This window comes from Pteronotus mesoamericanus, unplaced genomic scaffold (assembly GCF_021234165.1).
Source record: "Pteronotus mesoamericanus isolate MK-2021 breed Mesoamerican mustached bat unplaced genomic scaffold, CSHL_Meso_final contig_557, whole genome shotgun sequence".
Classification (NCBI taxonomy): domain Eukaryota; kingdom Metazoa; phylum Chordata; class Mammalia; order Chiroptera; family Mormoopidae; genus Pteronotus; species Pteronotus mesoamericanus.
Window position 1 is genome coordinate 4,058,760 of NW_026555200.1, and position 26,781 is coordinate 4,085,540.

Genomic DNA, 26,781 nt, shown 5'->3' on the forward strand with positions numbered 1-26,781 from the left:
CCGCTCTGCCCCGCCTCCACCTTCTCCCGCCATCCCGGAAGGGGGCCTCCTCTCAGCCCGCTGCCAACATCCTCTTCCTTCTACCATCTTTCCTTCTCCCACATCCTTTGACGACCAGGACCAAACCTTCTTTCGCTAATAATAAAACCAGATTACGCAGGCCAAGGACCGAAACTAGAACAAGGGATGCAATGAAGAGCAAGGTGCCCGTCCCTCCTTGTCGCGGTAACAGCCATGCCCTCGGACAGCACCGGCATCGGCAGGGAGACAGCCCTCCACAGACGAGCGCCCCGGAGCTGCTCTCACCACCTGGTGAGAGCACCTTTCTTCCCCCTCATGGCACAGGGCCCACCTCGCCCACAGCCCAGAGCGCCCGTAAGGAGCCCCACCACCAAGGTGCATCTGAAAGGCTCTGCCCACGGGACAGAGCGTGAAAGCTTATGGGCTGAACTGACACAAGCCACAGTGCTTCCGGGACAGAGCCTTGCCAATGCAATCGGGAAAAAGCCAACCGCCCCCTGAGGTGGGGCCCTCCCGCAGGTGTGCCAGGGCCCAGGGAGCACAGGGACGCACGAATCAGCTGTAGTGTTGGCCGGAGCAGGGGCGTGTGCCCGACGCCCCAGAGGGCTCCAGGCAGGCGTTTCGTGATGCTGGAGATTCTGGGACCCGATCAGGCGGCCCCAACAAAGCAGAGAGAAGACTCGACCCAGCTCCTCAGTGCCATGCTGTCCACGGTCGTCATTTAACAAGCCTTCTTTAGGGGGTACGAGCCACTAAAATCTTCCTGCAGCAGCAGGCGAAGGGGCGGGGGGCAGGGCGAGGAACTAGTGTGGGCGGGGGGCAGGGCGAGGAACTAGTGTGAAGGGCTCAAAACGGTGTGAAACACTGGCGCTTTCATTCTCACGGCGGGCCGGCCAGAAGCAGCGTGGGGCCCTGGTGGCGGCCCCCGCTCCATGGCTGGCGCCGCCGCCCTTCTCCACGCAGGCTCCGGCGGCCCACTATCTGCTGGGCTGCAGGTACTGGTGCATGAACATGTTGAGTTCACTGTCCATCCAACCGCCTTTATTCCTGCAGGGAAATGGTGATTTTGCAGCGGTACCAGCTGACAGCAGGTAACATGAGCAGTATGTGTCAACCTGTTCCTGGCAAAACCCCATCCAAATCCCCCTCCTTACAAGGGAGGAAAATGAGGCCCAGAGAGGCGAGTGAGCTTCCTGCAGGCCTGACCCTCAAGCCATGTGTGCTTCGTCCTGGGACCACGTGCAAGCCCACGAAATGGTGGGGGCCCAGTCACCCTGCCTGTCCTGTTTCAGCTCACCCTGTCCCCAAGGCTGACAGGCAGTACACACTCCCCACATGCACCCTGAGAGTCCCCAGGGGATGAGCATGTCCCTAGGAGCTGGCTGCCCCCGGTGGTGGGCGGGGAGGGCACAGCCAGGGGAGGGGAAGTCCACCCCCTGGGGCTGGAGCCCATGCCCAGTGACGCAGCTCCCCGCGTGCTGCCGTCACAGGCGGGGGCAGGAAGCCCAGAGTCCCCGCGGGACCTCTGCGGAACACCAGCGCGTTCAGCCCTGTGGCTGTGTCAGGGAAGCTCACTCCATTTTACAGAGCAAAACAATGAGACATAGGGAAGCTCAGGGATTTGCCCGAATGCAAGTGCCTGGACCTGAACCAGGAATTCTGACTTCTCAGGTCAAAACTCTCTCCAGGAAACTCAGTTTTAACAGAGACCCCACACAGATCTGAGTTCCAATCCAAGCCCTGCCGGTTGTCTGCTACCAAAGCAGCTTCCTTGTGGGTAAAAGTGCGGATGTGCCCCCTTTCCTGAGCTCAGAGAGGGAGTAAACAGTGTGCAGAGGGTCTGGCCCAGGGCGCCAGCACACAGCACACAGGGTCAGAGGGCACTGTGGCCAAGCGCACCTGCGCTCTTCCCCCAGCCTACCTACCATTCACCGTGAGAGTCCCGGCAGCTACTTAACCTCTACAGCCCCGATTTTCCGTTTTCTAAAACGGAGGTGGCAGCGCGGCCTGGGAGGGATGCGGAAGGTTGAGGGGAACACTCCTGTCAAGCACCCGAGACGCCGCGTTAAGAGAAGGTGCCAGTGAGCTGTGCCTCACAGCCCCACATGGCTCGGCTCCCCTGCTGCCGCCATGGCCAAGACAGCAAGCGCCTGGGGGGCCAGTGACTGCGTCTCGCTGAGCCTCTAGCACTGGCACCACCCTGGGCACCCAGCAGGTGCTCGGCAAACGTCTAACAGAGGAGGGGGCTAAATCCCCAGCAAAGAGATGTGTCCACGTGAAAGACACAGACAGGCACCTGCGCTACCACGGCGCCTACGCTGCACACCGGAGCCTCCAGCCGCCCGCTGCCCAGGCCAGGCTCACCTGAGCAGTTTTGCTTTGCTCTGAAGTGAATCAAGAACCTCAATTTTCTGGTTCATAGCAGCAATTTCCTGCTCCAGGTTCTCCCGGGTGATGTCGACTTGCTGGCACAAATGAGCAAAAGTCCCAGACAGTTCCCTGAGGAGGAGAGTCGGTGTCAACCTGGCATCGCGGCTGTTCTGCAGAACGCCACCGGTGGCTCAACCCAACCCACCCGGAGCGGGGCGGCGGCCCAGCCCATCTGTCACCCGCCAGCGGCTCTGCCCTGTCCCCTTCATGGCTGGGCATGATCCTCGCTGCCCCCGCGGAGACCGTGCATATCCCAGACCGCGCACATGCAGTGAGAACCGGGAGCACAGGACAGTAAACCCCGGTGTGGGCTCAAGAGATGAGGAATCAGATGTTGGTTCTGCGGCTCATCGGCCCAATGACAGGTGACAAATGACTACTCTTCAAGTCTCTACCTCTTCATTTTGAAAAAGCAAATGCCTAGAAAAACATCTACCTCCAGGCCTGACTGGTGTGGCTCATGGAGTGGCCGCCGTCCCACAAACCACAGGTCGCCAGCTAGATTCCTGGTTAGGGCACCTGCCTGGGTTGCAGGCGTGCGACAGGCAACCAATCGATGTTCCTCTCACACATCGATGTTTCTCTCTCTCTCTTCCCCTTTTTATTTATTTTAAAAATAAGTAAAACCTTCTAAAAATTTCTTTAAAAGTCTGCCCCAAAAGGGCTGGAGGAGAAAATGCCTAGTGAGGGGCCTTCCACACTGCAGCCGGCATTCACCCCACAGCCCAGATCAGGGGATCCGTTCCCACCTGACTTGAGATGTACCATGAAGAGTGGGCTGTGTCTCACGACTTAAAGCTGCATCCACAACCCAAGCCCCTCAAGGCACCTTTAAAAAATCCTGCAAGTAACATCTCTGATCTTCCCATGTCCTCCTTCCTTGGGGAACCAGACTCCTACTTGGTCCCAGCCCAGGACATACATGTCCTTGGAAAGAGGCTTCTCCCAGTCCCTGGCCTCAAGGGAGCACTGCACAGCTGAAGGTCAGCGTCAGGCGGTGTTTGGGACCCAGTGGTTTCCAGGCCCGGCTTAGAAGGGAACCCAAAGGGAAGTCCTGCCCCCGGGAGCTGGTGCTGGGCTACAGGCTGCCGGCCACTCACTGCTGGACTTGGTGGCTGCAGTTGGAGCCGGTGTAGCTGATGATGAGCTGCAGCTTCTCGCTGGCGTACTCCACAAACTGGCGCTTGAAGGCCCTCTCCTTGGCCTTTGTGGTCCAGGTCAGACGCTCATAGACGTAGAGGAGGCCGTAGAGCCCAAAGGACAAGGCGATGAGCCGCCAGCCCACTGCCTTCCACACCTGCAGACACACAGCGGTCAGCCGTCGCAGCCTCTCTGCCATCCCACCGCCCGCCTCTCGGCCTGTCCCTGCCAGGACTGTTCCAAGAGCCCTTTGTGCTTCGACTCAGAGCACCTCTTTGATGTTTTCTTTAATCCCGCTGAAAGTTTAAAGTGAAGGAAACCTAGGGTGCGCACACGTGTTGTGCACAGCAGGGATGGGGGGAGTTGGGCTGGAAGCACAGACTCAGGCACCCAGAACTCTCAGAAATGCACGTGCTGAGGACACTGACAAGTCGGATCCCGCACAGTGTCCCTCAGCAGACGGCTTCTCTCCTGGTCAGGTACGGAGAGCTTTGCTTCAAGGCACTGTGGCTACGCTCACAGAGCACCGGACTTGGAGCCAGAAATCCGTGGCTCTAGTGCTGCCTGCCACCCTGACTGCGTGACCTTGGGCAGGTTTCTGTACCCGTTTCCTCACAGAGCCAGCATAATGGCCTTCACCCAATTCACAGGGTTGTGTGGGTACAACCAGACAGTGTAAAGGGCTTCAAAACCACCAGGTGTCGGCGTCTCAGATGATGACCCTTGGCCCGGTCACATCTGTGAAAGAAGACCCAGAGCGGGTGGCTGGGGGGGACAGGGGCCTTGCTGTCTCACCCTAGACTCTCAAGCTGAGAGCTCAGTTTTGTTAGATACATTCTGCCACCCCTTCTACAGATCAAGTGTCCAGGATCCAGAGAACTTACCCCATCATCAGGAAAATTCTAGGTGTGAGCTGCCCTGGCTGCAGTGCCTCCTGGATCAGGAAGTACAAAATACCGCAGTGACCAAGGAGGCAGCCTGCAATTCAGGCCTTAGGGTGGAAAGGGCCATAAAACTAGGAGATGGGGATCAAGGGGTCAGGCCTGGGCTTGGCCTCTTGTCTTAAACCCTTTCAAGTCTGCTCTTGATTTCCCTGCCTACGAATGAGAAACTCCTGACCATGCCCACCTCTCTGGAACCCAGGCCTGTCAACTTCTTGGGTCATTCCCTTCCCGCCCCTGCAGAGGAAAGGATATGGCCTTAGGGGCAGACAAAGCCAGAGTCCAAACCCTAGCTGTGTATCTTCGGCAAGCTAACCACAGACCTTCCTCCCCGGTCAAATGGGAACGGTGCTGCCTGAGTGCCACCTGAGTGCCACCCGAGTGTGACAACTAAGTCAGCAAGTGTATGTTAGAGGGCTGAGGCCGCGGCGTTCCCCGCAGATCAGCAAGAACGGGGACTGATGGGGGTGGAAACGCCGTGCCAATACGGGGTCCACCAGCACTGTGCCCCTCAGGCTCCCACCACCTGTCCCCCCGCCTCCCACCCTGCCCGAGCGGGGCGTGTCACTGACCACGCCTCCAACCACCAGAATGCCCATGGAGGTCCTGGACGTCAGGGAGGCCAGGCCGGTGACCATGGAGACCATGAGCTCCTCCTGGGTGAGGGAGCCCTGCGGCAGAGGGGGCATGCTGGGGTTGGCTGGCGTCAGAGGGACGGGGCGCTGAACCTGAAGGGAGAAACGAGGAGAGCGGTGAGAAGAAAGGGGCTCAAGCAACGGAACCCCCAGGGACCCTTGAGGCTAGGGGTCCTGAAATGGGGACAGAGGTGGCTTTTTAATTTCCAAAAGGCCTAAATGGGGAAAAATGGGCTTCGCAAGTTGCAAAGAGGATTTAAGCTTCATAGGAGACCTGCCAGCCCAAAGGTGAGCATTGCGGGATACCCCAAGATATGAGCAGTGCCCACCCTGGAACGCTTTAGTGCCCCAAAGTGTAGGACACGCACCAAGAGCAGTAGGTGCAATAACTGAAGTGGGTACAGAGAGGTGATGTAAAATCTAAATATTAAAACAATAAGAAATTTTATGCCATCTAGATTTAAGTTACAAATTATTATGTTACTTAAAAATAATTAATATAATTTAATAATACTAACAGTTACTTTAACGTGCATTAGAAAAAATACAGCTAGCACTTATAATTTCACAAATATTAGTGGTTAGGGTTAGCTTAATCTGTGGGAAAACCTTGACCAAGGTGTGGCACGGAGGCGCGTGTGCCACAGCTGCTGACCTTGGGGCCCTCCAGAACACTCCGTGCATCTGGACACGGGGTGCAGACCCCTCCCCCGCACTGCCCGAGGGCGGGGCAGGGCGGGGCTTGCCTGGTCGTTGTAGCCCATCAAGGCCCGGCGGCTGCTCTTGGGGCCCAGGAACCTATTCACTAGCATGGTCCACCCGAGGGAGAAGTGGAACTCGATGTCCTCCTGAAAGTCGGCACACAGCTTGTCACAGTTCAGGTCGTAGCTGAGAGAGAAGCACTGCCGAGGAACCAGCAGGTCAATCTGACTCCGCGCCGACGCAGGAAGGAGGGGCTTCAAGCCGTCTGTCGGGGAGAGGGTGGGGCGAGGGCACCTCAGCTCCACCCTGAGCCACTCCAGGGCCGAGCCTCAGAATGGGCGCCACGCCGGTCGTGGCCAAGGGCGCTGATGGTTCTGCCCAGAAGCCAGGCCCGGATGAGAGGGCCTGTGGGCCGGGGGCGCCCCGCTCGGGGCCGGGGGCCAGCTCTCCTGGGGGATGCAGATCCGGGCTCTATCCCTGCTAACATTTATGCCTCACGTGGGCTAAGAAGCAGGTCAAACTCTCAGCTGTTGACAGTCCTGTGTGGTAACACAAGACGGTCCTGAGGTCTACGTGTGGAAGGAACTCATGACACCACCCAGAACCCGAGGTACTGAGGGGACTCATAAAAGGTGACAGATAAGGAAGGGTCGGTTTCTGTAGCCTGGCCTCCGAAGGCGAGCTCTGGGCAGCCCAGCGTGCGGACCCGACCTCCCCTGCGCACTGACCTATCATCTCCTGCTGCATGGTCTGCAGGGAGCTGGTGATGGCCGTGGAGCAGCGGTCTGACATGTTTCGGCCCAGTCCTTCCTCTATATGGCGGTGCAGCTCCTGCAACCAGAAGACAGATTGAGAGAAGCCGCACCCCGGTCATGACTTCCTTCTGGGGAGCCGAGGGACAAGGAGATCCGAGGCTGGTCAGCCCATATCCACCAGGGGACCCTGGAGAGCTGAGTGAGGCCTGGGTCCCCTCTCCTGGCTGAGGAGCCCCAACACAGACCAGCAGGGACCGAATCACTGCGTGTTTGGAGAGTCCACCCAGCAGCCAAAGGAACGGAGTGGGTATTTAACCAGAGCACTGCTGCTTAATGACTCACATTCTTATAAACCTTGAGGACGACTGGGGAAGGGTGGAAATCCATCTGGTACTCGTCCACCAGCACCGAGAGGCGCCTGATCTCCTCGGCCATTGCTGTTGACACCTACAGAAGGCAGCGTGGAGGTTTCAAGAGCGTGGCTCGGGCCCACAGTACCGGCCAAGTGCCTCATAGACTCTGATGTACTGGGTGCCCCTCTCCTAAGGCAGCGGTTTCCTCAGCTCAGCTGGCCATGGATTCCAGCTTTTGCGGTAGAAGAGAGTGAGCGGCTGGCTGACCAAACACTCATCTAAGATCTGGAGAAGGAGGTCCAGGAGGGGGCCTGCCCAGGGTCACGCCATGGGACAGTGGACCCAGGGAGGGCTCTTCATTCTTGAATCAGGGACACGGGTTCCTTCCGAGAGGCTGAGAAGCCCCCGAAGATGGAGGCCGCTTTTCTTCTTCTCCGGCACCCTGGATTCTACTTGAGTCCAAACCTCCCCAAGCACCTTCTCGTCTCTCACCTGCCTTTCGACTTCCTCCGTGATCTGCCTAATTCGCAGTTTGTAGTCTTGCGCCAAGAGCTCCAACTGTTTGTCAATAAATCTCAGTCGCTCCTGCCGATCCTCGCGCATTTCCAGGCAGTAAACCCTGAGAGAAAACACGCTGGTGACACGGCCCAGGTCCCCACTCGACTAGGCGGAGGAACAAGAGGGGCCGCTGGAGAGCCTGTGTGGGCCCCAGCAGCGGTCCGGCCGCAGCAGGTACTGGGCAGTTTCACCCCCACACCCAGGTATGTGCCCCTCCCCTTCCCAGGTGCGAGGGAGAGGTGGGGCCAGCTGCTCACTCTCAGGTCCTTTATTTGGAAGATGTTGCAGTGACAGGGCGGGGGGTGGCTTCTGGGGGTTTAGGACAAGCTCTGACAATTAATGTGGGGAAAAAATGCTCAACCCTAGAAGCCTGGCAAAACTCACCCAGTCTGAAGTAACCTAAGGGCTGGGGAAATGGCAGTTCCAGCACATACTGCTGGATTTACATGTTTCGGAAAGGAACAAAGCAAAACTGGGTAAAACCAAAAATGCATATACCCTAAAATGAACAGCTCCACCTCCAGGAATTCATCCCAGAATGGCGAGTACAAATGTGCTGGAGGGGCACATAAACTGGTGTCCACTGCAGCAGGGTTTGCAACAGCAAAAAAATGAAATCGACAGTCAAGTCAACGGGAAAACGAGGTATTCCCAGTTCGCGACGGCCGCCCTGCAGCAGTGAGCAGTCAGGAGCTCCGCGGACACGCGTCCACGAGAAGGAAGGGCAGACACACGCACAGGAGGCCACCTCTGTGCATTCAGAGCACGTGCGAAGAGTGCTGCATAGTCTTCAGGGTTTATGCAAAAAGTAGTCAAAATGGATGACAGCCCTACGGATTCATGGTCATGGCTGCCTCTGAGGGGCGAGCAGAGTGACCCTGGGCCAAAGGTTTGAAGAATCAAAAGTATTTAACACTTTTTCTGTTTTAACTTAAAAATGACATAAAGCAAACACTGTCCATTTTCTGTGGTGGAAGCAAAGTATTTTTATCTTATTCTCTGTACTTTCCTACATTTTACTCTCTCTCCAAAAAAAAAGAAAAACTCCTTTAAAAAAACAGGTCCTGCCTGCTTCAGGCTCTGAGAACAGCTGCGGTGCTGAGGGCAGCGCTGGGCCCGGCCTCCGGCGTGGGCTGGGCTGGGCTGGGCTGGGGGCGGGCGTCGCCGCGGGGACAGCACCGCAGGGGCTGTGCTGCACAGGCCCAGTGGGACAGGCCCGGGGCCCCCTCACCCAGCGGCTCCATGTGGGTCTAGTGTGGCCCGGCAGTGGGGGAAGGGCGCCTGCACAGGGACCCAGAGACTCAGCTGGGGGGGGGGAGGGGCTCCGCCCCCGACCCGCCAGCCACTGGCTTGGGGGGGGACAGTCACTTCCCAGCACTGCCCCGCCCCCGCGCCCCGCCTGGCCAAGGTCCCAGGCTCTCACCGCTGCTCCTGGGCCGCGATGTGCAGAGAGTCCATGATGAGGCGAACTGCCTCTGCAATCTGCTTCGCCCGGACCGTGTGTTGCTCAAATTTGGTCTTCACTGCAGACTGGGAAATGCATTCCTGGAAGAGACAAGAGGTGCTGAGGGACGCCACCAGAGGCCACCAGCCAAGGGTCAGGCTCTGGTTTTCACTGCCAGGGACATGGCCAGTGACAGCTGGGGAAGCCCAAAAGCACCAGAGACCAAAATCAAAGGACTCACCTCAAACCTCCTCTCAAAATTCTGAAACTCAAGCATCCTCACTTGAAAGCCTTCTGCAAGAGCGCCCCCTAGGAGAATTGCAGAACATTAGTCTGGAAGTAACTTGGCAACAGAAGAAAACGGTAAAAATCCACAAAGCCAAGCCTATGGGGCACTTGGCCAAACACTGGCCGGGAAGCAAAGAGCTGCTCGCTCAAGGCTCTTCTCACCACCTCCTTCTCAGAACTGTTTTCTACCAGCTGACTTAGCACGAGAGTAAATGTCTCAAACATTAGGGAAGAGGAGGAAGTTGGTCCCATCGTCACCTCCTTCGGGCATGCCCTGGGCCTTCTGGATCCTGGCGTTGAGCACCTCCTTGGCAGACACAAAGAAGATGCGGTCTCCAGCCTGGCCTCGATCCACCACGCCCAGCTCGTCCACCAGGAAGCCGGTACAGCGCTCCATGTGCTGCCGCCGCACCTGGAGCCCAAGCAGACGACAGTGTATGTGGCCAAGTAGGGCAGGTGGGCCCCTCCGGATGGGAGCCCCCCGGTCCCTGACTGCTTCTCTCTAAAGAAAGGGTGATATGCCCTGGCCCATGTGGCTCGGTTGGTTGGATCACTGTCCCGTAAACTAAAAGGTCATCGGTTTGATTCCCGGTCAGGGCACATGCCTAGGTTGTGGGTTTAGTCCCCAGTCAAGGCACAAACGAAAGGCAACCAATTGATGTTTGTCTCTCAAATTGATATTTCTCTCCCTTCTTCTCAGTAAGCATGTCCTCAGGTGAGAATTAAGGGAAAAAAAAAAAGGTAACATATGCATACCGTTCAGTATTCAAAAGGTACACCCAGTGACCCTCCCACCATTTCTGCACTCTCGGGGTACAGTGTGCCTAAGGTATTTTATGTATACAGAAGCAGAAATGCCAAAACACGCCCCCACTGCCTGTTGTTCGGGCCTACACACTGTCTCACTTTCGTGCCCTGGAAGGAAAGGAAACCGGGAGCTGAGAAACCTAAACCTGGGCTCTAGACTCGCCAGCTGCATCCTCTCGGGCCTTGTTTATGAAACGAGCATACAGTCCTGTCTAGCTCTGACGCCCTAGGGTTCCACTGCTACAATGTACAAATGGTGACAGCCTCTGTGGACGCCTGCCGTGGACCACGTGCTTTTCTCAATGGTAAGAGACGTCATCCTCACAGTAACTCTGTGACAGCCATCTCAGAAGTGAGGTATTTGCCAGAAGGGTTAAGGAACTTACCAAAGTCACACTGCCCAATGTCCGCCTGCTGACTACACTCTATCATTCCTTATTGCCAACCTGTGACCCCATTTTCTTTCATTTCACACAAGAACCAACTATTCTTCTCTCCTCCTTTAAGCCTCCCTTCTGCATGTTTTCCTAAAGCTGAGCCCACTCTATGATGACTAATTGTTTATGAACCAAAGTCAGCACCAGCCCCAAACAAGGGTGAGGCCAACATGGGGAAAAGCTGGGGGTGCTCTTCAGGCCTGGATGGAGACCTTCTGAAGAGCAGAGGGATCTGGGAAAGTGAATGGGAGACGTGACGCAGTGTCTTAAAGCCAGGAGGAAACCCCACAGTGACCAGAGGGGACACCTGGGAAATCCTTCAGGGAGATCATGGAGCTGGGGCAGCCTGTGTGTGAAGGGGCCCTAGGTGCACATGTGGGGTGGCAGCGCCCAAACCGCTGAATAACGAGGCACTGACCTCCTCCATGTACTCGGGCTCCGAGGCAGACGCATCCCAGCGGTTGTTCAGGATGAAGATATTGGGGCGGGACAGGCGCTCGCTCACCTTGTGGAAGAACTGCTTCTCCTGGAGGAAGGGGAGAGGCCTCAGTGGAGGAAGCGCCGGGTCAGCCCCAGCCCCAGCCCCAGGAGTGCGGGAAAGGCGGAGGAGGGCCTACCGTCTGCATCAGGGTGGACTCCGAGTTGGCCACCAGCACAAACACATCAGCATCCAGGCAAAACTTGTCAATCCAGCTGTCCAGCTCTGTGGTGACATCGATGCCAGGGCTAGAGGTGACAGAGGCAAACCAACATCAGGCACACAGACTGTGGGCCCTGTTCTTCCCGCTCCGACAGGCCTGGGGCAGCCAAGCAGAGGAAGGAGACAGCCACAGAGGGGAGGGCGAAGGGGCCTACTGTTCCTCAGTGAAAGGATGTCTACTTTTCATTTCACAACATTCCAGCCTGTCTGAAAATATGTTTTCTGCCACGTGCATCTATCAGTTTTACAAAAACATAATGACACAATTTCACTTTGGAGACAAACAATTAAGGTGAAGCGCTGCATTTGTGTGAGTCCAATAAGCACTACAGCACCATGTTCCTTGGGACAGTGCAACCTGCCCACAAAGCAGGGGGAAAGTGCAGTGCTCCTTCGACAGAAATAAAGTACCATGTGGACACTACCCACGCCACCCTCACACACACTGGGCTGCGGCTTGGCCACCCTGCCTGTCCCTCTTTACAGCAGAGGCCATCACTGGGACATCGTTGGGGCACTGATGCCAGTGGGCACCGTCACCAGACGCTGGAGGAACTCCACGAGGCAGGAGGATCTGGTGGCGCCGCTCCAAGAGGCAGTGATACATAAGCAGATCAATGACAAGGCTGAGGGGACGCTGGCTTAAACAACCATGAAATATGACACCCGGTCCTCCCGTGTGTCCTGGGGAGGCACCTTCCCTCTTACCTGTCCATCAGCACGAGGTCATCCTTCAGCAGAGGGCACTTGGAGTTGGGCCACATCACACTCACCAGGCTGCCGGCATGCAGCTGCTCGTTCTGGTGGAGGGCGTGCGCCAGCTGGTTCACAGTCTGGTGGGGAGCAGGGAGAGGGGTCAGGGCCGAGGACCAGCCACCAGCCCGGTTCCCTGTGCTGCCTGGCACGGCACAGTGGCCTGAGACAGCTGCCCGCTCTGCTACGCCCTTCCTTTCATTTCACACATGAAAAGTCAAGATTTGGGTGTTGCCAGTTAGAACCAACTCTTCTTCACTCCTCTTTTAAGCTTCTTTCTTAGATACTGTCCTAAAGCTGACGGTGTTCTGCATTAAGTCTTTATGAACCAAAATGAGCTTCTGGCCCCACACAAAAATGTAACTGGCTCTCAGAAAAAGTAAAATGTACAAGCGCCAGCTGGTACGTCAGAACCACAGAGCCAACGCAGGAATTGCTCTCTGGCAACATCCCCAAGAAGAACAAGGCGCCTGCTCTCTTCATGGCAAGAGAGGAGTCAGAGGGCCTGCCGGGCAGCCCGCAGGGACTGAAGACTCTGGTCCCCGGGTGCCCCAGGGCCTGACCCTCCCCGAGGCCCTCTCCCCTCCTCAGCAGCCAGGGCACGGGCTTCCCACGTGCCACTGCCGGGGCACCGCCCTCTCCTCGGAGGCGCCGTTAGTCCCACAGAGCCACTTGGGTTAAGCCCTGACTCGCTGCCAGGGTGCCCAGGGCTGAAGGGGGGGCCACAGCGCTGCACCCTGCGGTGCCCACCCCGGTCCTGCACGGCCCCTCACCTTGATGCTCCTCTTCTCCTCTGAGCCCTCTGTGAGGAGGAAGGCCTCATGGCCATCCGTGCCCTCCACACGCAGGAAGCAGTTGGTGGTGTGGCCGATCCCAGAGGGCAGGACTTTGTCCCAGAGCATGGCATTGATCACGGTGCTCTTCCCGTTGCTTGTCCTGTGGGACGGAGATCCTGCTGTCAGCGAAGCCACCAGCATCTACACTCTGGGCTTCCACAAGGAAGTCCAAAGCCTTGCTCTCCGCAGTGACGCCAGTGGGCGCCAAGTTTGTGGAGATGGCCGGACGAGCCCCCGGGGCCTGGGCCCGTGGTCCCTCACTGCAGACCGGCAGGCAAGGGGCTCACCCAGTGCGCTGCCAGCACGATGACGCGTAACCTGCCCTTAAAGAGGCCTGCCACCAACCGTGAGCCTCTCAGCACCACCACGGAGACCACCTGAAGGAGACCCGCAGATTCTGTTTGAAACCGCTGACACCCTCCGTCCAAGTGACCTCAGCTGAATGACCCCAATGTCCCTGGTTTCCCACAGAATGCCTGTTTTGCCACTCCTCTCCCACGCACCCCCACGGCCTCCTCCTCACACGTGAAGTCCCACCACGTCCCTCCCAGCTGAGAGCTGCTGGCAACAGGGGAGAAGGCGGCAGCCTGCTTGCCGACCACATCCATTTCCTGGATCCTGGGGCCTGAAAACAGCTCTGCTCGGCAGACTCGCGGGCTCCAGCGCTGCCACGCCTCCAAGGTGAGGATGAAGCCGGGACAGCCCAGAGGGGCTGCGGGCCACACCTGAGGCGGTGGGTGATCAGAGGCAGGACTCAAGGCAGAGCACCTATTCCTCAGGCCACCAGGCCACTGCTGTGTGCAGCAGACAAGCTTCCTGGGTGCCTTGCTTTTTCTTTCCTACATGGGAGTTTAATTTCCTAAGGTGCTGTGGTATAAGGAGAAATACATTTTGTCCTTGCCCTCAGTTCCTGGCTCCTAAAATCCTTGGAATGCCCTGAATGACAGAAATGTCTTCTGTCACTCACGAGCAGCCCCATCCAAGCACAGCTGTTTATGCTAAAAAGGTGACCCACGGTGGGGTCTCTAGATATTCTCAAGGTAGGCTGGTCACCAGAAAGACCAAGCGATGAGAGGGCAGGACTCTGGACAAGGAAAGGGGGGGCTGCCGATCAAGCCCCATAAAAACTCTTCAGCGATGAGGGGTGATGAGCTTCTGGGGCCACGGGGGCATCACAGGCCTGGAGGGGGTGCGGCCCCACCCTCCAGGGCAGCTGCCACTGTATGCAAACCCTCCCAGACCTCGCCTGTGACCTGTGCACCTGGCTGGTCCTCTTTGTGTCCTTCACAGTCAAGACAACTCTTAATAAACAGAAGGCAGAAGTAAACGCTTCCCTGAGCGTTGCGAGCTGCTCTAGCAAACTAACCAAGCTCGAAGAGGAGGTGCTGGGAACCTCCCCGTTACAGCCAGCCCGTCAGGTGTGGGTTTCCGGGCAGCGTCTGGAGTGGGACTGCGCGGGACTGGCCCCGACCTGTGGGATCTGACCCTCTGTCCAGGGGGATAGTATCAGAATCGTGGTCACTTTGTAGGACCCCAGTCAGTGTCCACTGAGAATGGGGGAGTGGCCAAATCACACAGAAAACATCCCAGAGGTGCCTTCTAGACCTCGTGTAAGTGTAAGAAGAAGATCTGATGGCTTCTGCTTATAGTTTTAACTATAAAACTCTTAGAAAAAAACATAGGGAAATGCCTCGTGACACTGAATGTGGCAATTTCTTCAATATGACACCGAAAGCATAGGAAACAAAAGTACAGATAAGTTGGGACTATATAAAAATTAAAAACTTCTGTGCATCAAAGAACATAATCATCAGAATAAAAAAGCAACCCACGGAAGGGGAGAAAATATTTATAAGTCATGAGTCTCATAAGGGGTCAATATCCATAATATATAAAGAAGTACAACAACTCAAAAAAAATTTTTTTTTAATGGGCAAAGGACTTTAACTGATATTTCTCTAAACAAGGCACGCAGATAACCAACAGGCACCTGAAAAGATCCTCACCATCACCAACCATCCGGGAAAAGCAAATCGAAACCACAGTGAGGCACCACTCTCTCCCATTAGGATGGCTACTCTCCAAAGGACAGAAAACAAGTGCTGGGAGGGTGTGGAGGAGCTGAAAGCCTCGTGCGCTGCCGGCAGGAACGTAAAATGGTGTGGCCACAGCGGAAAACAACATGGGGGTTCCTCAGAAAACTAAACACAGAACTACCGCATGATCCAGGAATTCCACGGCTGAGGGCGCGCCCCAAAGAACTGCGAGCAGGGGCTCGAGCAGATTACGTGCCCACCCATGGTCACAGCAGCACTACTCACAATAACCAAAAGGTGGAAGCAACCCAAGTGTCCCCCATGGATGGATGGACGAATAAAATGTGGTCCATACATACACTGGAATATTATTCATCCTTAAAAAGGAAGGGGATCTCACACATGTCACAGCACGGATGGACCTTGAGGACGTTATACTAAGTGCAATACGCCAGTCACACAAAGACAAATACTGTGTGTTTCCACTTAAGAGAGGTTCCTAGACAGAAATTCAGAGACAGAAGCAGAATGGCGGTTACCAGGGGCGGGGGCGGGGGCAATGGGGAGTTAGTGTTCAGGGGGCACAGTTTTAGTTTTGCACAATGAGGAAGTTCTAAAAATGGATGGTACGATGGCGGCACAATGAACATGTGTTCAACACTACTGAACTGTACGCTTAAGAATAATCACAATGATAAATTTTATGCAGTGCATTTTGCTATAAGTAAAACTTGAAAAATAAGAGAAGAGCCTCAGGGTGCCCAGACTGGGGTGGCACAAGGCACCCCCCTCCAGTTGGGAAGAAAGAAGGTGTGAGGACTTCAAGGACTCACCGGCCAAAAAAAGCCACTTTCATGTGCCGCCGGGCAAGCACCTCGCTGATGCCCCTCACTTTGGACAAGTAGCCTTTGACATCCAGAACCTGTTCTTCTGTCGTAACAGGGTCCAGTTCTGCATTCCTGTAGGTGTCTGGGGGTGGAGATGGAAAATGGGTCAGCACCTGGTCCAAGCAGCTCCGCTGCCACAGGCCGGAAGGCACGGAGTGCACCACCCGCCGCGGCGGCTCCCGGCTGTGGCTGGGCCAACGTGCAGATTCCCTGCTGTGGGGCCACAGTTCCAGGGCCAGGATGTGCTGGCCTCACCTCGTCCTGGCCTTGTGCCCTGGGGGGAGCGGGGCCGGTCTGGGCCTTAGTTCCCTCCCCTGAAAGTGGAGATAACAGTACCTACCTCATGGGACTCCTGCAAGGAGAAGTAAGTGAAAACACAAAAAGTGCTAAAAATGGTGTCTAGTACATGATGAATTCTCAAATATTAACTGCCGTCATTTCCTTTTATGTGTATTACTTAAATACTTACACAGTCCCCGCTACATGCCAGGCACCGTCCTGATCACTTCTCCACCAGTGTCATTTGCCAACCTCAGAGTTAGGAAACAGCAGAGCCAGGAAAGGGGCCAGGCCTCCTGGCTCCGGAGTCCGGCTCCCAGCCGTCCCGCGCCCTTCCCCGAGGCCCCTCCCGACTGGGCCCTGCCTCCTGCTCCCACGGGGTCTCTCGTGGTCCCGCTGCCTCACGTTCCACCTCTCCATGCCCCTCCACGCACCGTGCTGCTGCATTACTCTGGGCTTTGCTCAGGGCTGCCCCCGATCCCTGGCCCCGCTCTGAAGGATGAAGGTACGGTCCTGGGCCCCTCTGGCTCGCTCCCACTTAGCCCGAGGTCTAGCTTGGACTGCACAGCCCGCAGGAAGCCTTCCCTGCCACCCCCAGCCTGAGCCAGGTCCCCTGCTCCGCGCTTCTGTCTCAGCACTTCCCTCACCGACGTGTGATCGTCTAGCTTACCTGTCTGCGTCATCTACCGTGTGGTGGCCAGACTGCCTGCTCCTAGCAGCCAGCACCCTGCGCCCCGCAGGCATGCAATGTTTGCTAAGTGAAGGAACGCTGGGATCGCTGCACTGTTTTTTCCCAGTGGCAGATGGATAACAAATATGACAGGAGCAACTGAGCAAGACACTGCCCCACCCCACCTACAGCTGGCACCAGGAAGATGCCCCAGCAGGCTGGGCAGTAAGTGGGCGTTTGCCCCCCGCCCCCCAGCATAGCCTTGCTGCAAGGGACTAAATACTTATGTCTGCTCCATGTGATGTGTGCAGTATGACGGCCTGTGGAGGCGGGGCCTTTGGGACGTCATGACGATGAAGCACTCGCGACTGGAATTAATGCCCTTATTTTTAAAACGGACCCCAGAGAGCTAGCCAGATCCTTCCGTCAGGTGGTTACAGGTAAGGTTACACAGAAAGGACAAGAGTCTAGAGAGCTGGCCCTCACTAGCCACGTCTGCTGATGCCTTGACCCTGAACTTCCCAGCCTCCAGAACTGTGAGAAAAACATTTCTGTTGTTTATAAGCCATCCAGTCTATGGCATTTCCATTCTAGCAGCCCAAACAGACTAAGACACTTGTGAACCACTGGGCTGACAGGCCCAGCCCGGAGAACACTCCCGCAGCATCCGGAACACAAGTGGCACTTCCGACACCACCCAGGGAGTTTCTCCTGCCGCCGGTGCCACCCTATAAAACCTTCCATATGTCCATTTGTCCACAGCACCATCCAGGTAAGTGACTCAGAGGCTTAATCTGGGCTCTGGGGGGCAGTGGCCCTGTTGGCCCCATCTCCACGTGCCCACTGCCAGGCACCCCAGAGCCACCGCTAAATAAGCACGTAACAAACTAAAATAATTTCACTGGAGTAATTTCAACAACCAGTCTCATACCTTTAAAATTCAGATTTTTAAATTTAACAAATATTTAAGAAATACTTTCTCTGGCATCAAGCACTGTGCTAGGGGCAGGGCACAGAGACTAAGTCTATTCCTAGTCTCAATCTGTTTGGGCAGCCATAACGCAGTACCGAACCAAGTGGCTTACACACAGTAGAAATGTGTCGCCCCGTTCTGGTGGCTGAAGACTCAGACCAGGGTACCGGCCTGGTTGGGTGCGGGCCGTTCTCCCACTCGCAGCCTTCTTGCTGTGTCCTTACCTGGTGGAAGGAGGTTAGCGAGCTCTGTGGGGTATCTCGTACAAGAGCACAAATCTCACTCACGAGGGCTCCACCCTCACAGCCTAATCACTTCCCAAAGGCCCCACCTCCCAACACCACCACGGGGGCCTTAGGACTGGGGAACACAAACATTTGGACCATGGTACTGGACGTACTTCCTTTTTCCCAGTAGCAGCCTGATCTGTAAACCAACCGGAAGCCAAAGCTCTGCAGTGGAAAATAGGGTGAAGTGTGTCCTGGGGCATTTCCACTGAACTTCGAGGGCTCTGCAGACTCCTCCTAAGTGAGGAGACCACTGGCAGAGAAGACTCAGCTACTGGGTTGTCACCAACAGTCCCAGGCCCTGGAGCCAGGTGTGCCTTCTAGAGGGAGTCTGAGAAAGTCAGTGGCTGGAGGTGGCGCTCAGACTGAGCGGGATCCTGGAAACCGGTCCTTCCCCGGGGATAGAGCAGGGACTGCAGGCTGGGCTCAAGTTAGGAACTCATGAAAAAGGTGCCAGTGATGCAAGCTTCCTATTCATAGTCCTGTTGCCTAAAAATAACAGCGAGCTCCCCGTTCAGAAATAAACAACACCCAGAAAGGGCCTGGGCCTGGGCGTCCGAGACACCTGCGTAGGCCCCCGTGTCACCTACAAAGTTTCACACAGCTCTCGATTGCAGCGCACTGGTGTCTTAGAGAGGGATGAGAGTCACCCATCCCTCGTGGTGAAACGGAACGGTACACACAGGATTCTTAGGTGACAGGTTTCGTGTCCTGGCCAATCTCCCTGCAGCCCAACTCCACACGCTTCCAGGCAGAGCACTGCTGAAGGTGACAGCCACCTGGGCATGAGCTCCCCGAGGGCAGGGCTGCGCCTGCCCACCCCCAAATCCTGCCACCTAAACCACCAAACCGCCAGGCGTCGGCCTGGCTCGGCACGCTGCCTGTCTCACCTTCCAGGAAGGTGGCGCTCTCTTGGATGTAGGCCCCCAGCTGCTCAAAAATGCCATTGATCTTCTTCTTGGCAGTGACAAAGTGCTTGAGTGGAGAAGCATTCACCTCAGCCATGTGTCTCTTATCCTTCTTGACTGTGACAACAGAGTTGCATCGAGAGAAGAACAGGGACATTGCGCTGCAAGAGAAGACAACATGAGCGAAGCAGGCACACCCATCGCGGACGTCCGCTAGGGCCACGGCGGGGTGCAGGAGGGGGCCCTGGGCCCAGCCCTGGGTCCACCGAGAACGCGGGGCCCTCCAGGACCAGACAAGGGCTGGTGAAATAAGAGCCACATCCCAAGAGTAGGAAAGGACCTCGCAGGACACGAGGACCAGTCTCCTTGTCACACAGCACAGGCACTCAGACCCTGGCGCCCGCGCCCGAGTTCAGGCCAAGTGCTGGCCGTTCCTTGCCTGTTGACCAACGGCAGGGCCTGCCTCCCTCACCTCAGAGACATGGGGAGGAATCAAGAGGTGATGCAGGGAAGCCCTCCTCTGCATCTTAGGCAGTAAAGCGTGACAGGAATCCCACTCATTTCCTATAACCTGAAAAAGCACTGAATATTGAGAGCAGCGAGAGCGAAGTGACGCCCGACGTCGGTGACTCCCACCCACCACTCTCCCCGGCCACCCTGCTGCCCAGGTCCTGGCAGCCCTAACTTCTAATGGAGTTTGGTTTCGGGGCTGGGGTGGGGGGCACAAGGAAGGATGACCCTCAAGGGAGAGGTCTATAGTTTAGTTACAAACATTTACTGGTCTCATAGTCAATGTGTGCGCAGTTGAAGACGTGGAAACTGAAGGTAAAAAGACCCATAGCCCCACTGTGAACAAAAGAGGTACTATGGAGTAACTCCGACCAGCTCAGTGACCAAAGGACCCTCATGATTTTTTTATGTACTATTTTAAGGACATTTCTCCCGTATTTTTGCGAACATATTAAAATTGTTGCGGCTGCACTATAAATTACATCGGCACCCCCCTTTTGTTGGATGTTACCAATTTTAAGTTATAAACAGATCTAATGTGATCAAAAAAATAAACAAACAAGAAAGTAACCTCACAGGATGATCTGACGGTAAGTTCCCGGGAGGGTTACGTGGGCCATCACACCTCAGGCCTGCGTCTTCCTCAGCAGGCCCACCTTTGCCTTAGCTTTTGTTCTTAGGTGCGCAGCTCAGCACACCTTTGAAATATCCTCCTGGGGGCACACGTGTGGCTGCCCAAATACCACCTCTATTCACTGCAGATGTTAAATGCCAGCTGTTCTGTCCCACCAATGTAAAAGAAGCGTGCATCTCTCCATTTGACTTTTTATCCAATCAGAGATTCCCCGGTTTTGCTCTCCCCTCCTCCAATTATTAGTCTGCCACCCGGAATTTCAAGTAATAGTCCTTAAATTCCCTCCTCTAATTCCAAATGCATAAAAAAGAACTGCAAAACCACTACTGTCCATTGCATTTTCTCAGTCTTGCTTCTGGGCAGTCCTGAGTTTGACTCTAACACACGCTCATAAAACACTTCTCTAAGCTTGGAAGTTCTTGGGTGGACGCCACCACCCTGCGACCAGCACGGGTACAGTGGCCTACCACCCCAGCCTGGCTCTCACTCAATCCCACATACATCATCTTAGCCCATTTTTTCCCAGAGAGCAGTAACATGTTCGGGGCCGCAAGACTTGACTCCGAAGTCCGAGAGATCTTTGGCTACAGTCAAAAGGGCAGACAGATGGGAGACGGTGGCACCCAGAGGTGGCTGGGAGTCTCTGGTCCCAAAAGCAGACTGTTCCTGAGAGATCCCGCAACACACAGAGCTAGTTTCCCAGCAGAGCCCTCGGGTCCGAGGAAGAGGACAGAAAAAGGCCCCTCCAAGGACAAGGCGGAATGTGCACAGCCGTGCAGAGCGCCTGGCTCCGCCCTCCACAAACCCCCGCCCAGCAAGTTCCCGTCAAGCACTCCCTCTCCAGGGGACCCATCACAGCGCCAGCAGCCCTGCCCACCCCACCCCCTCGCGCGCCAGGCACTCCTGCGCTCTCTCACTCTCTCTGGGAAAGAAGAGAAAGAGGAAGGCGTTGCCCATGAGGAGCATATTTGAGAAACTTGCAAAGGGTGCCAAAGGGTGTTGAGTAAGTCCCTCAGAAGCAGAAAGAACACCTAGGAAAAGCAGATTTAGCATAGTAACTGAAAACTGGCTCTTAGGACTAACCATCCCACAGGGTGGGCAGAAAGACAGACCCACAGGGAAATGGGGGCCCATGTGTTTTGCCTAGACCTACGAATTACTTGCGCCATTAATGATTTCTGGAGAGACAGGGGAAGTGACTCTGTGTCCGTTCCTCCCTGCCTCCTCAGTGAAACACCACGACTGTGGGAGTGACTGTCTTAGCAGGGAGGCCACCTGTCGAGGGCTTCCATGAGAGGGCCAGCTGCGCCCCGGGAAGGAACACCGGGAAGCCATATTACGGCCTCCCCCAACGCTGGAAACGGGAGAGCGCTGACCTCAGGCTCACGGTGGCCCAGCAGCTAAGGCTGTCAGAGAAACAGGGACGCATGCCAGGAAGGAGGAAAACCACCAGAGGCAGGGGAAAAGGGATCTGAGAGGGGGCATGATGTAGCTGGGGAGATGACAGATTCTGGGATGACACACAGCTGAGTTCAAATTGTGCTTGGTCTATTTCTGGGCTACATAACCTGGGCAAGTTATTTAACCTCAGAGCCCTGGATTCTTCCTGTGTACAGCAGGAGTGATACCACAGACCGAGAACACGAGGAATGACACCGCACAAGCGCAAAGGGAGCTCTACGTGTTATATAAAGCACCAACAAACTCACCAGCGAGATTACAACACCCAGCCTTCAGGGGAAGGCAGGTGCAACCCCACAACACACCCACAGCTCCCCCACCTGCGGCCTGGAGGATGGAGTAAACAGGTCTGTCCAGGGGTGAGGACAAGCAGTGCTCAGCACCAGGAGTAACCTGCTTGCAGGCAGCAAGCTCCCTGAGATCAGCTGGGCTTTTAGAAGCAAGTGCTTTCAAGTTCTCGCCATTGTATATAGCCATTCATATCAAAGGACAGGAAACCACAAGTGTTAGTGTTCGGTGAGTGCAAGATTCAAAGGCATGCACACTAGTAAAAGGTCAGTGGTTCGCCGTTACAAGGTGGGCTGCGACTCTGGCTCACCCAGGAGCTGACCCGCTCCCACCACGGCCAACGTGCAGCGTCATGCCCAGGCCCCACGTCGCTCACGTGGAAACTCTCGCCCCTCCAAGCTCCGATTTCTCTGGTTAATTCCCAAGCTGAGATTCCATGTTTGTGCTGCACTTGCTTCTTTCAGCCTGGACTCCTTTCTTTCCTTTTTCACCCATTCTCATTTCTACTGTCCTTCTAGACGTAACTCTAGAGTCACCCCCACCATGATGCCTTCCCTGATGTCTCCATGGAGGACATGCAACCTGCCCAGACGTTTTGGTTTTTCACTACACTGTCTCCCTGTGTAGTCTATGAACCTCTAGAAAGCCAGTCTCTGACACAGAGCACTGACCTATTTCCATTCCTACTTTCCTCCTCCACAACTGTGAGAAACATGGTTTGAGCTGTGGGGAGTACCTTCTTACCCTCCCATCCCTGGAATACACAAATCTTTTTTCATAAAAAGCAGCTTTTGACTAAGGATCTGTCTCTTAGTATTTGGAGCTCAGTGAGTCAAGAATTGAACAATGGTTTCAGATTCCAGAATTTAATCCTTCCAAAGAGCAACCTGGACAAGCATAGGTGTACAAATGGACCAAAGTTGCAAAATACATGCATACAAGCCAAGACAGGGCCCCTTACTATCTTGAGGCTTCGCCTGCCAGCTTCCTAGCCTTCCAGAGTGGTGGGAGGCGGCTGGGTTCCTGTTCCTCCTCTGGAAAGTCCTGATAGTCCCTAATTTATCACAGGGCTCACCGCAGGCATGCGGGGCCGGTCCCCCAGCATAGCTGCGCCAGAGTCCAGCTCCCATGCCAGCTGCACACTATGCTTCAAGATGTTGTAACTGCTGCAAAGTATTCTTAAGGTCATGGTTTCAGACAGCTTACGGCAGCATCTCCCAAAGTGTGGCCCACAGCACTCTGGTGCACCCACGCTCCATGTAGAATCCACTTACAGAATACTATGTAATGCTTCCGACCCTTTCCATTGGAGCATATGAGCACAGTAAAGACTGTTGGAAAGACACTCGCTAAACTGAAATAGTAAAGCCAGCCTTTCAAATATTTATCCGAAGAAACCTTCTTCTATGTAACAGTTTTCAAAATCCTGAGGATCACGCTTTGGGAAAAGCCTCCTTCATCCTGGTAGTCTCCCACTCCCACCCGGAAGAACTGCAGAGGGCACAATGCTAACAGATTGTTATTACTGTTAACCTAAAACCAGAAGCAAACCCAATTCTAAACTGACACTATTAGCACGCCAAGATAATCAAAAGCTCTGCCTCGACTTAAGCTATTAGTAGAGAAGTATCAGGCGCTTCGGTGTAGGGGGAGCAGTAGCAAAACTCACTGCAAGGTGCATTTGGATCTCAAGCACAGTCCCTGGATCCACACCACCTCCTTACCCAGATTTATGTACAGCAGCTCCTAGCAGGGAAAAAAAATGGATCCACGGATCGTCTGCTGGCACAACGGGAGCAGAGGAGAAGCTGAGAAATTGAAACAAATGAGTATACAGGGTACAGGAGGCAGAGCTGACCAGTAGAAGAGCTGCGATAAGGAGCCAACCTCTGCTAGGCAAAGAGGGGGCGGGTAGAGCCAGCACAACAGAAAACAAACAAGGAAGACTAATTCTGCAGAGAGCCCCGGAGATCCCAGCTACTGTCTGAACTTCAAACAGGCTTCAAACAGGCTCTGGGCACCCAGTGAACCTCTCCATGGAAGTAGAAAGGGCACAGTTTTTCAACACAGGCTGGAAAACTCCAGCTCTGTGCAAAGACGACCCCACCCAAGAGACTTGTCACTGGATGACTAACAGAGCCTGTCCCCTTCCACTCAACCCCGATCCAGGGCACCAGACGTCACAGCCACCACTTACTTTTTGGATGGTTAGCGCCCTTCACAAAGTGGGCATCGTGGACATGGTTGGGTCAGAAAGACGAAAGGTATTTCCGTTCTCCTCTGTCCTGTCTCAGGTTGAGGTTGGCTACTGGTTATGTTAACTGCACCAGTTGTTCCAACTTTGGAAAGAAAAGGAAACATGTCAACAGACAGCAAAAAAATAAAACAAAACCTGCTGTGCCAAACATGTCTAATCAGGGAGAACGTTAAAAAAAGTCATCCCTGAGGGAAGCTTACTCACTGAGGTAGTGCTGGATGATCTGCGAAGTGGTCTGTGGGAAAACCCAACCCGCAGGTATGGGGCCAATCCTGGGTGTGCACAAACACACAGCCAGTCGTGGGATGGCCAGCCATGGGCTGGCGAGAGGCAAGGGCGCCGGCAGAGGCCAATCCAGGGGGGTGAGAGGAGGGGAGGGGGCACAGCCTAGGACAAAGCCTGGGCTTGAGGGCTGTTTAACGGAGGACTCAAGATAGGAGGGTAGGGATGAGGGAAAGAAGTGGAACTTAGTGGAAAGCTTTGTGCGCCCGATGTAAAATGTCTCACTTAATTCTCAGTTCTATAGTGCAAAGAGAAGTTTGCCGTGCATGAGCTGAGAACTGAGATACCGCCTCCCTTTGACTCCAAAGCTCTCTTGTTTTCAATTATGTGAGGAGGACAGCAATCCAGGCCCTTTCTGGGAGGAGGGAAAGGGAGAAGATAGAAAATTAAAGAAATAAGGCAATGTAGAATGACAAGAGAGAGGAATGGGCAGCTTTGGCTTCACGCGTCCAAACAGCTAATTATCCGGCATCCTGTGTGTGCCCTCTTTGTGAGTGCTAGGCCGAAAATTAGGGATAGGTAAAAAACAAAAACCGAAACCAAAACCAGTCCCTGCCCTCAAGGGGCTTACCGTCGGTTTCAAGTCAAACAAGTAAATAGACAACCATGCGAGAGCGAGCGCAGTAAGTGCCCAAAGTAGAGGAGGTAGGCGCAGGGCGCTACGGTGATGAACGCCAGCACTCATCCTATGCGGAGTAAATGTTGGCCAGAGGACTGGCTAAGAAACCGGGAAAGGACGCGGGGAGGGGGCGGCGGTGGTGAACTGCGGCCCTGATGCCTGGGTAACCGCGGGCGACAGGGAGCCTCGAGAAACCCCACCTCGAGGCCCGCCCCTCCTCTCAGGGCCAAGGAGGGCCCAGCGGCGAGGCCAGAGCGTGGAGACGCCCGCCCGCCCGAATCTGTAACCTCAGGGCTCCCAGCATCCCACCGGCCCGGCCCGGGATCCGCAGGACCCGCCGGGCCGGACCGGGTCCGTCCCCACCACCCCGGCGTTCGCCCTCTCACCTTCACCTTCCCGGCCTCGCGGCCGCCATCATGCCGGCAACGTCATCAGCGAGCGCCAGTCCGAGGCGACGCGGGAGGAGAAGGAAAGACGCGCGCGTCACCAGCCTCCGCAGGTTTGCCGCTGTGGCCCTGGTGAGTCGCAGAACTCCGAGCTCAGCTGCTTGGATCCTACCACTCCTTATGGGTCAGGGGCCCGCCCGCTCGCGTCTGGAGAGGCGTCTCCGCGCGCTCCTTCACCCACCCGGCGTCCTAAGCCGATGACGTAAGCTCGGGCCTCCCGCTGCCTCACGGGGGCTGTAGTTCCGCCGGAGCCGGTCTGGACTGGCGTGGGCGGAGCCTGCAACTGTCAAAGGACAAAGAAAACAAGGGCGTGGATTAGAGGTTCCCGCTATTTGGTGGCCGAGAGCCTGATCCCAGACCTCTTGCTAGGTCTGGGACCTAAGCTTTCGTTTTGTGATTTTTAGAAAAGCGCTCCCAAGAGGAACGCAGGAAGCATGTTGGGGCCTGCTGCCCTTCAATTGACTTTGAGAAGAACAGTTAACAGCCTTGAGCTGATGCTTAGCATGCCGCATTTTATTTAACCTTCATAACAATTCTAGGAGGCTCAGAGAGATCACCCCAGCTCACATACGGCAGATCACTGGGCCTCATTATGTGCCAGGCACTGGGACACAGCAATAAACAGGTCTCCTGGTGGCCTCAGTCACAGCCTGGAAGACCCCATGCCTGGGTTCCCCAGTATGGCAGCCACTAGCCACGTGTGGCCGTGTGAACTGAGATGTGCTGTAAGACTTAGTACCAAAAAAAGTATGTAAGCGATCTCATTCACATTTTTGTATTGAGTATGTGTTAAAGTTGTAAGCCTGAAAAGGGGGATCTATGGAAAGTAACCTCACCAGGTGATGCGAGCATAAATTCCTGACTGGGCTGGTCATAGCCCAGGCATAGAACTCCTTTACTGAAATGCTTATCGTTTTCCTAAGCAAGCTGTGTCCATTGTTAATACACCTTTGAAATGCCCCCTCTGACTCCTCAAGACAGCACGTAATCTTAACTATTATGTAATCCCATTCCCAAATTGCTTCCTCCCACCGTCTGTAACCTTCCTTATAGTCCCTCCTTAATTTCAAATGCATAGAAGGTGCCAAACTATTAGTCTTCAGAGCATTTGAGATCTTGCTCTCTGGCATGTGTCATCAATTTGATTCACATATAAAAAATATTTCTCTACAAATTTGAATGTTTCTCATGTAGACAAAGTGATCATATTTTGGGTAAATTGCCTTAAATAAAATAGATAACTATTATTAAGTTCACCTTTTTCTTTTCATTCTTTAAAATGTGGCTACTAAAAAATCTAAGAGTGGTTTGCTCTGATATTGTAGTTTATAAGAAGAAATATATATATATTTGGTCTTTGTCCACTGTTCCTGATACATAGCTCCTGAAATCCTTATAATTTTCTGTTTGAAAACCATAGGGGAATCTTTTGTTACAATATTTA

The 26,781-nt window shown here is 54.9% G+C and overlaps 1 protein-coding gene across 2 annotated transcripts; it reads right to left on the bottom strand.

Moving 5' to 3' along the window:
• Positions 1 to 836: 836 nt before the first annotated feature.
• Positions 837 to 25,540, bottom strand: MFN2 (mitofusin 2). Of its 2 annotated transcripts, XM_054579731.1 has the most exons (20): positions 25,278 to 25,540; positions 23,931 to 24,072; positions 23,458 to 23,541; positions 18,823 to 19,001; positions 15,670 to 15,805; positions 12,738 to 12,900; positions 11,920 to 12,044; positions 11,129 to 11,237; positions 10,930 to 11,037; positions 9,526 to 9,679; positions 9,221 to 9,288; positions 8,959 to 9,080; positions 7,470 to 7,596; positions 6,967 to 7,071; positions 6,598 to 6,700; positions 5,914 to 6,134; positions 5,105 to 5,260; positions 3,552 to 3,748; positions 2,386 to 2,520; positions 837 to 1,068 (listed from the first exon to the last, which is right to left on the bottom strand). In XM_054579731.1, the coding sequence occupies exons 4-20, from the start codon at positions 18,995 to 18,997 to the stop codon at positions 999 to 1,001; spliced, it is 2,274 nt and encodes a 757-aa protein (XP_054435706.1). In that variant the 5' UTR covers positions 18,998 to 19,001; positions 23,458 to 23,541; positions 23,931 to 24,072; positions 25,278 to 25,540; the 3' UTR covers positions 837 to 998. The 2 variants fall into 2 exon arrangements, with proteins under 2 accessions (XP_054435706.1, XP_054435708.1); XM_054579733.1 differs by lacking the exon at positions 23,458 to 23,541.
• Positions 25,541 to 26,781: the final 1,241 nt, after the last annotated feature.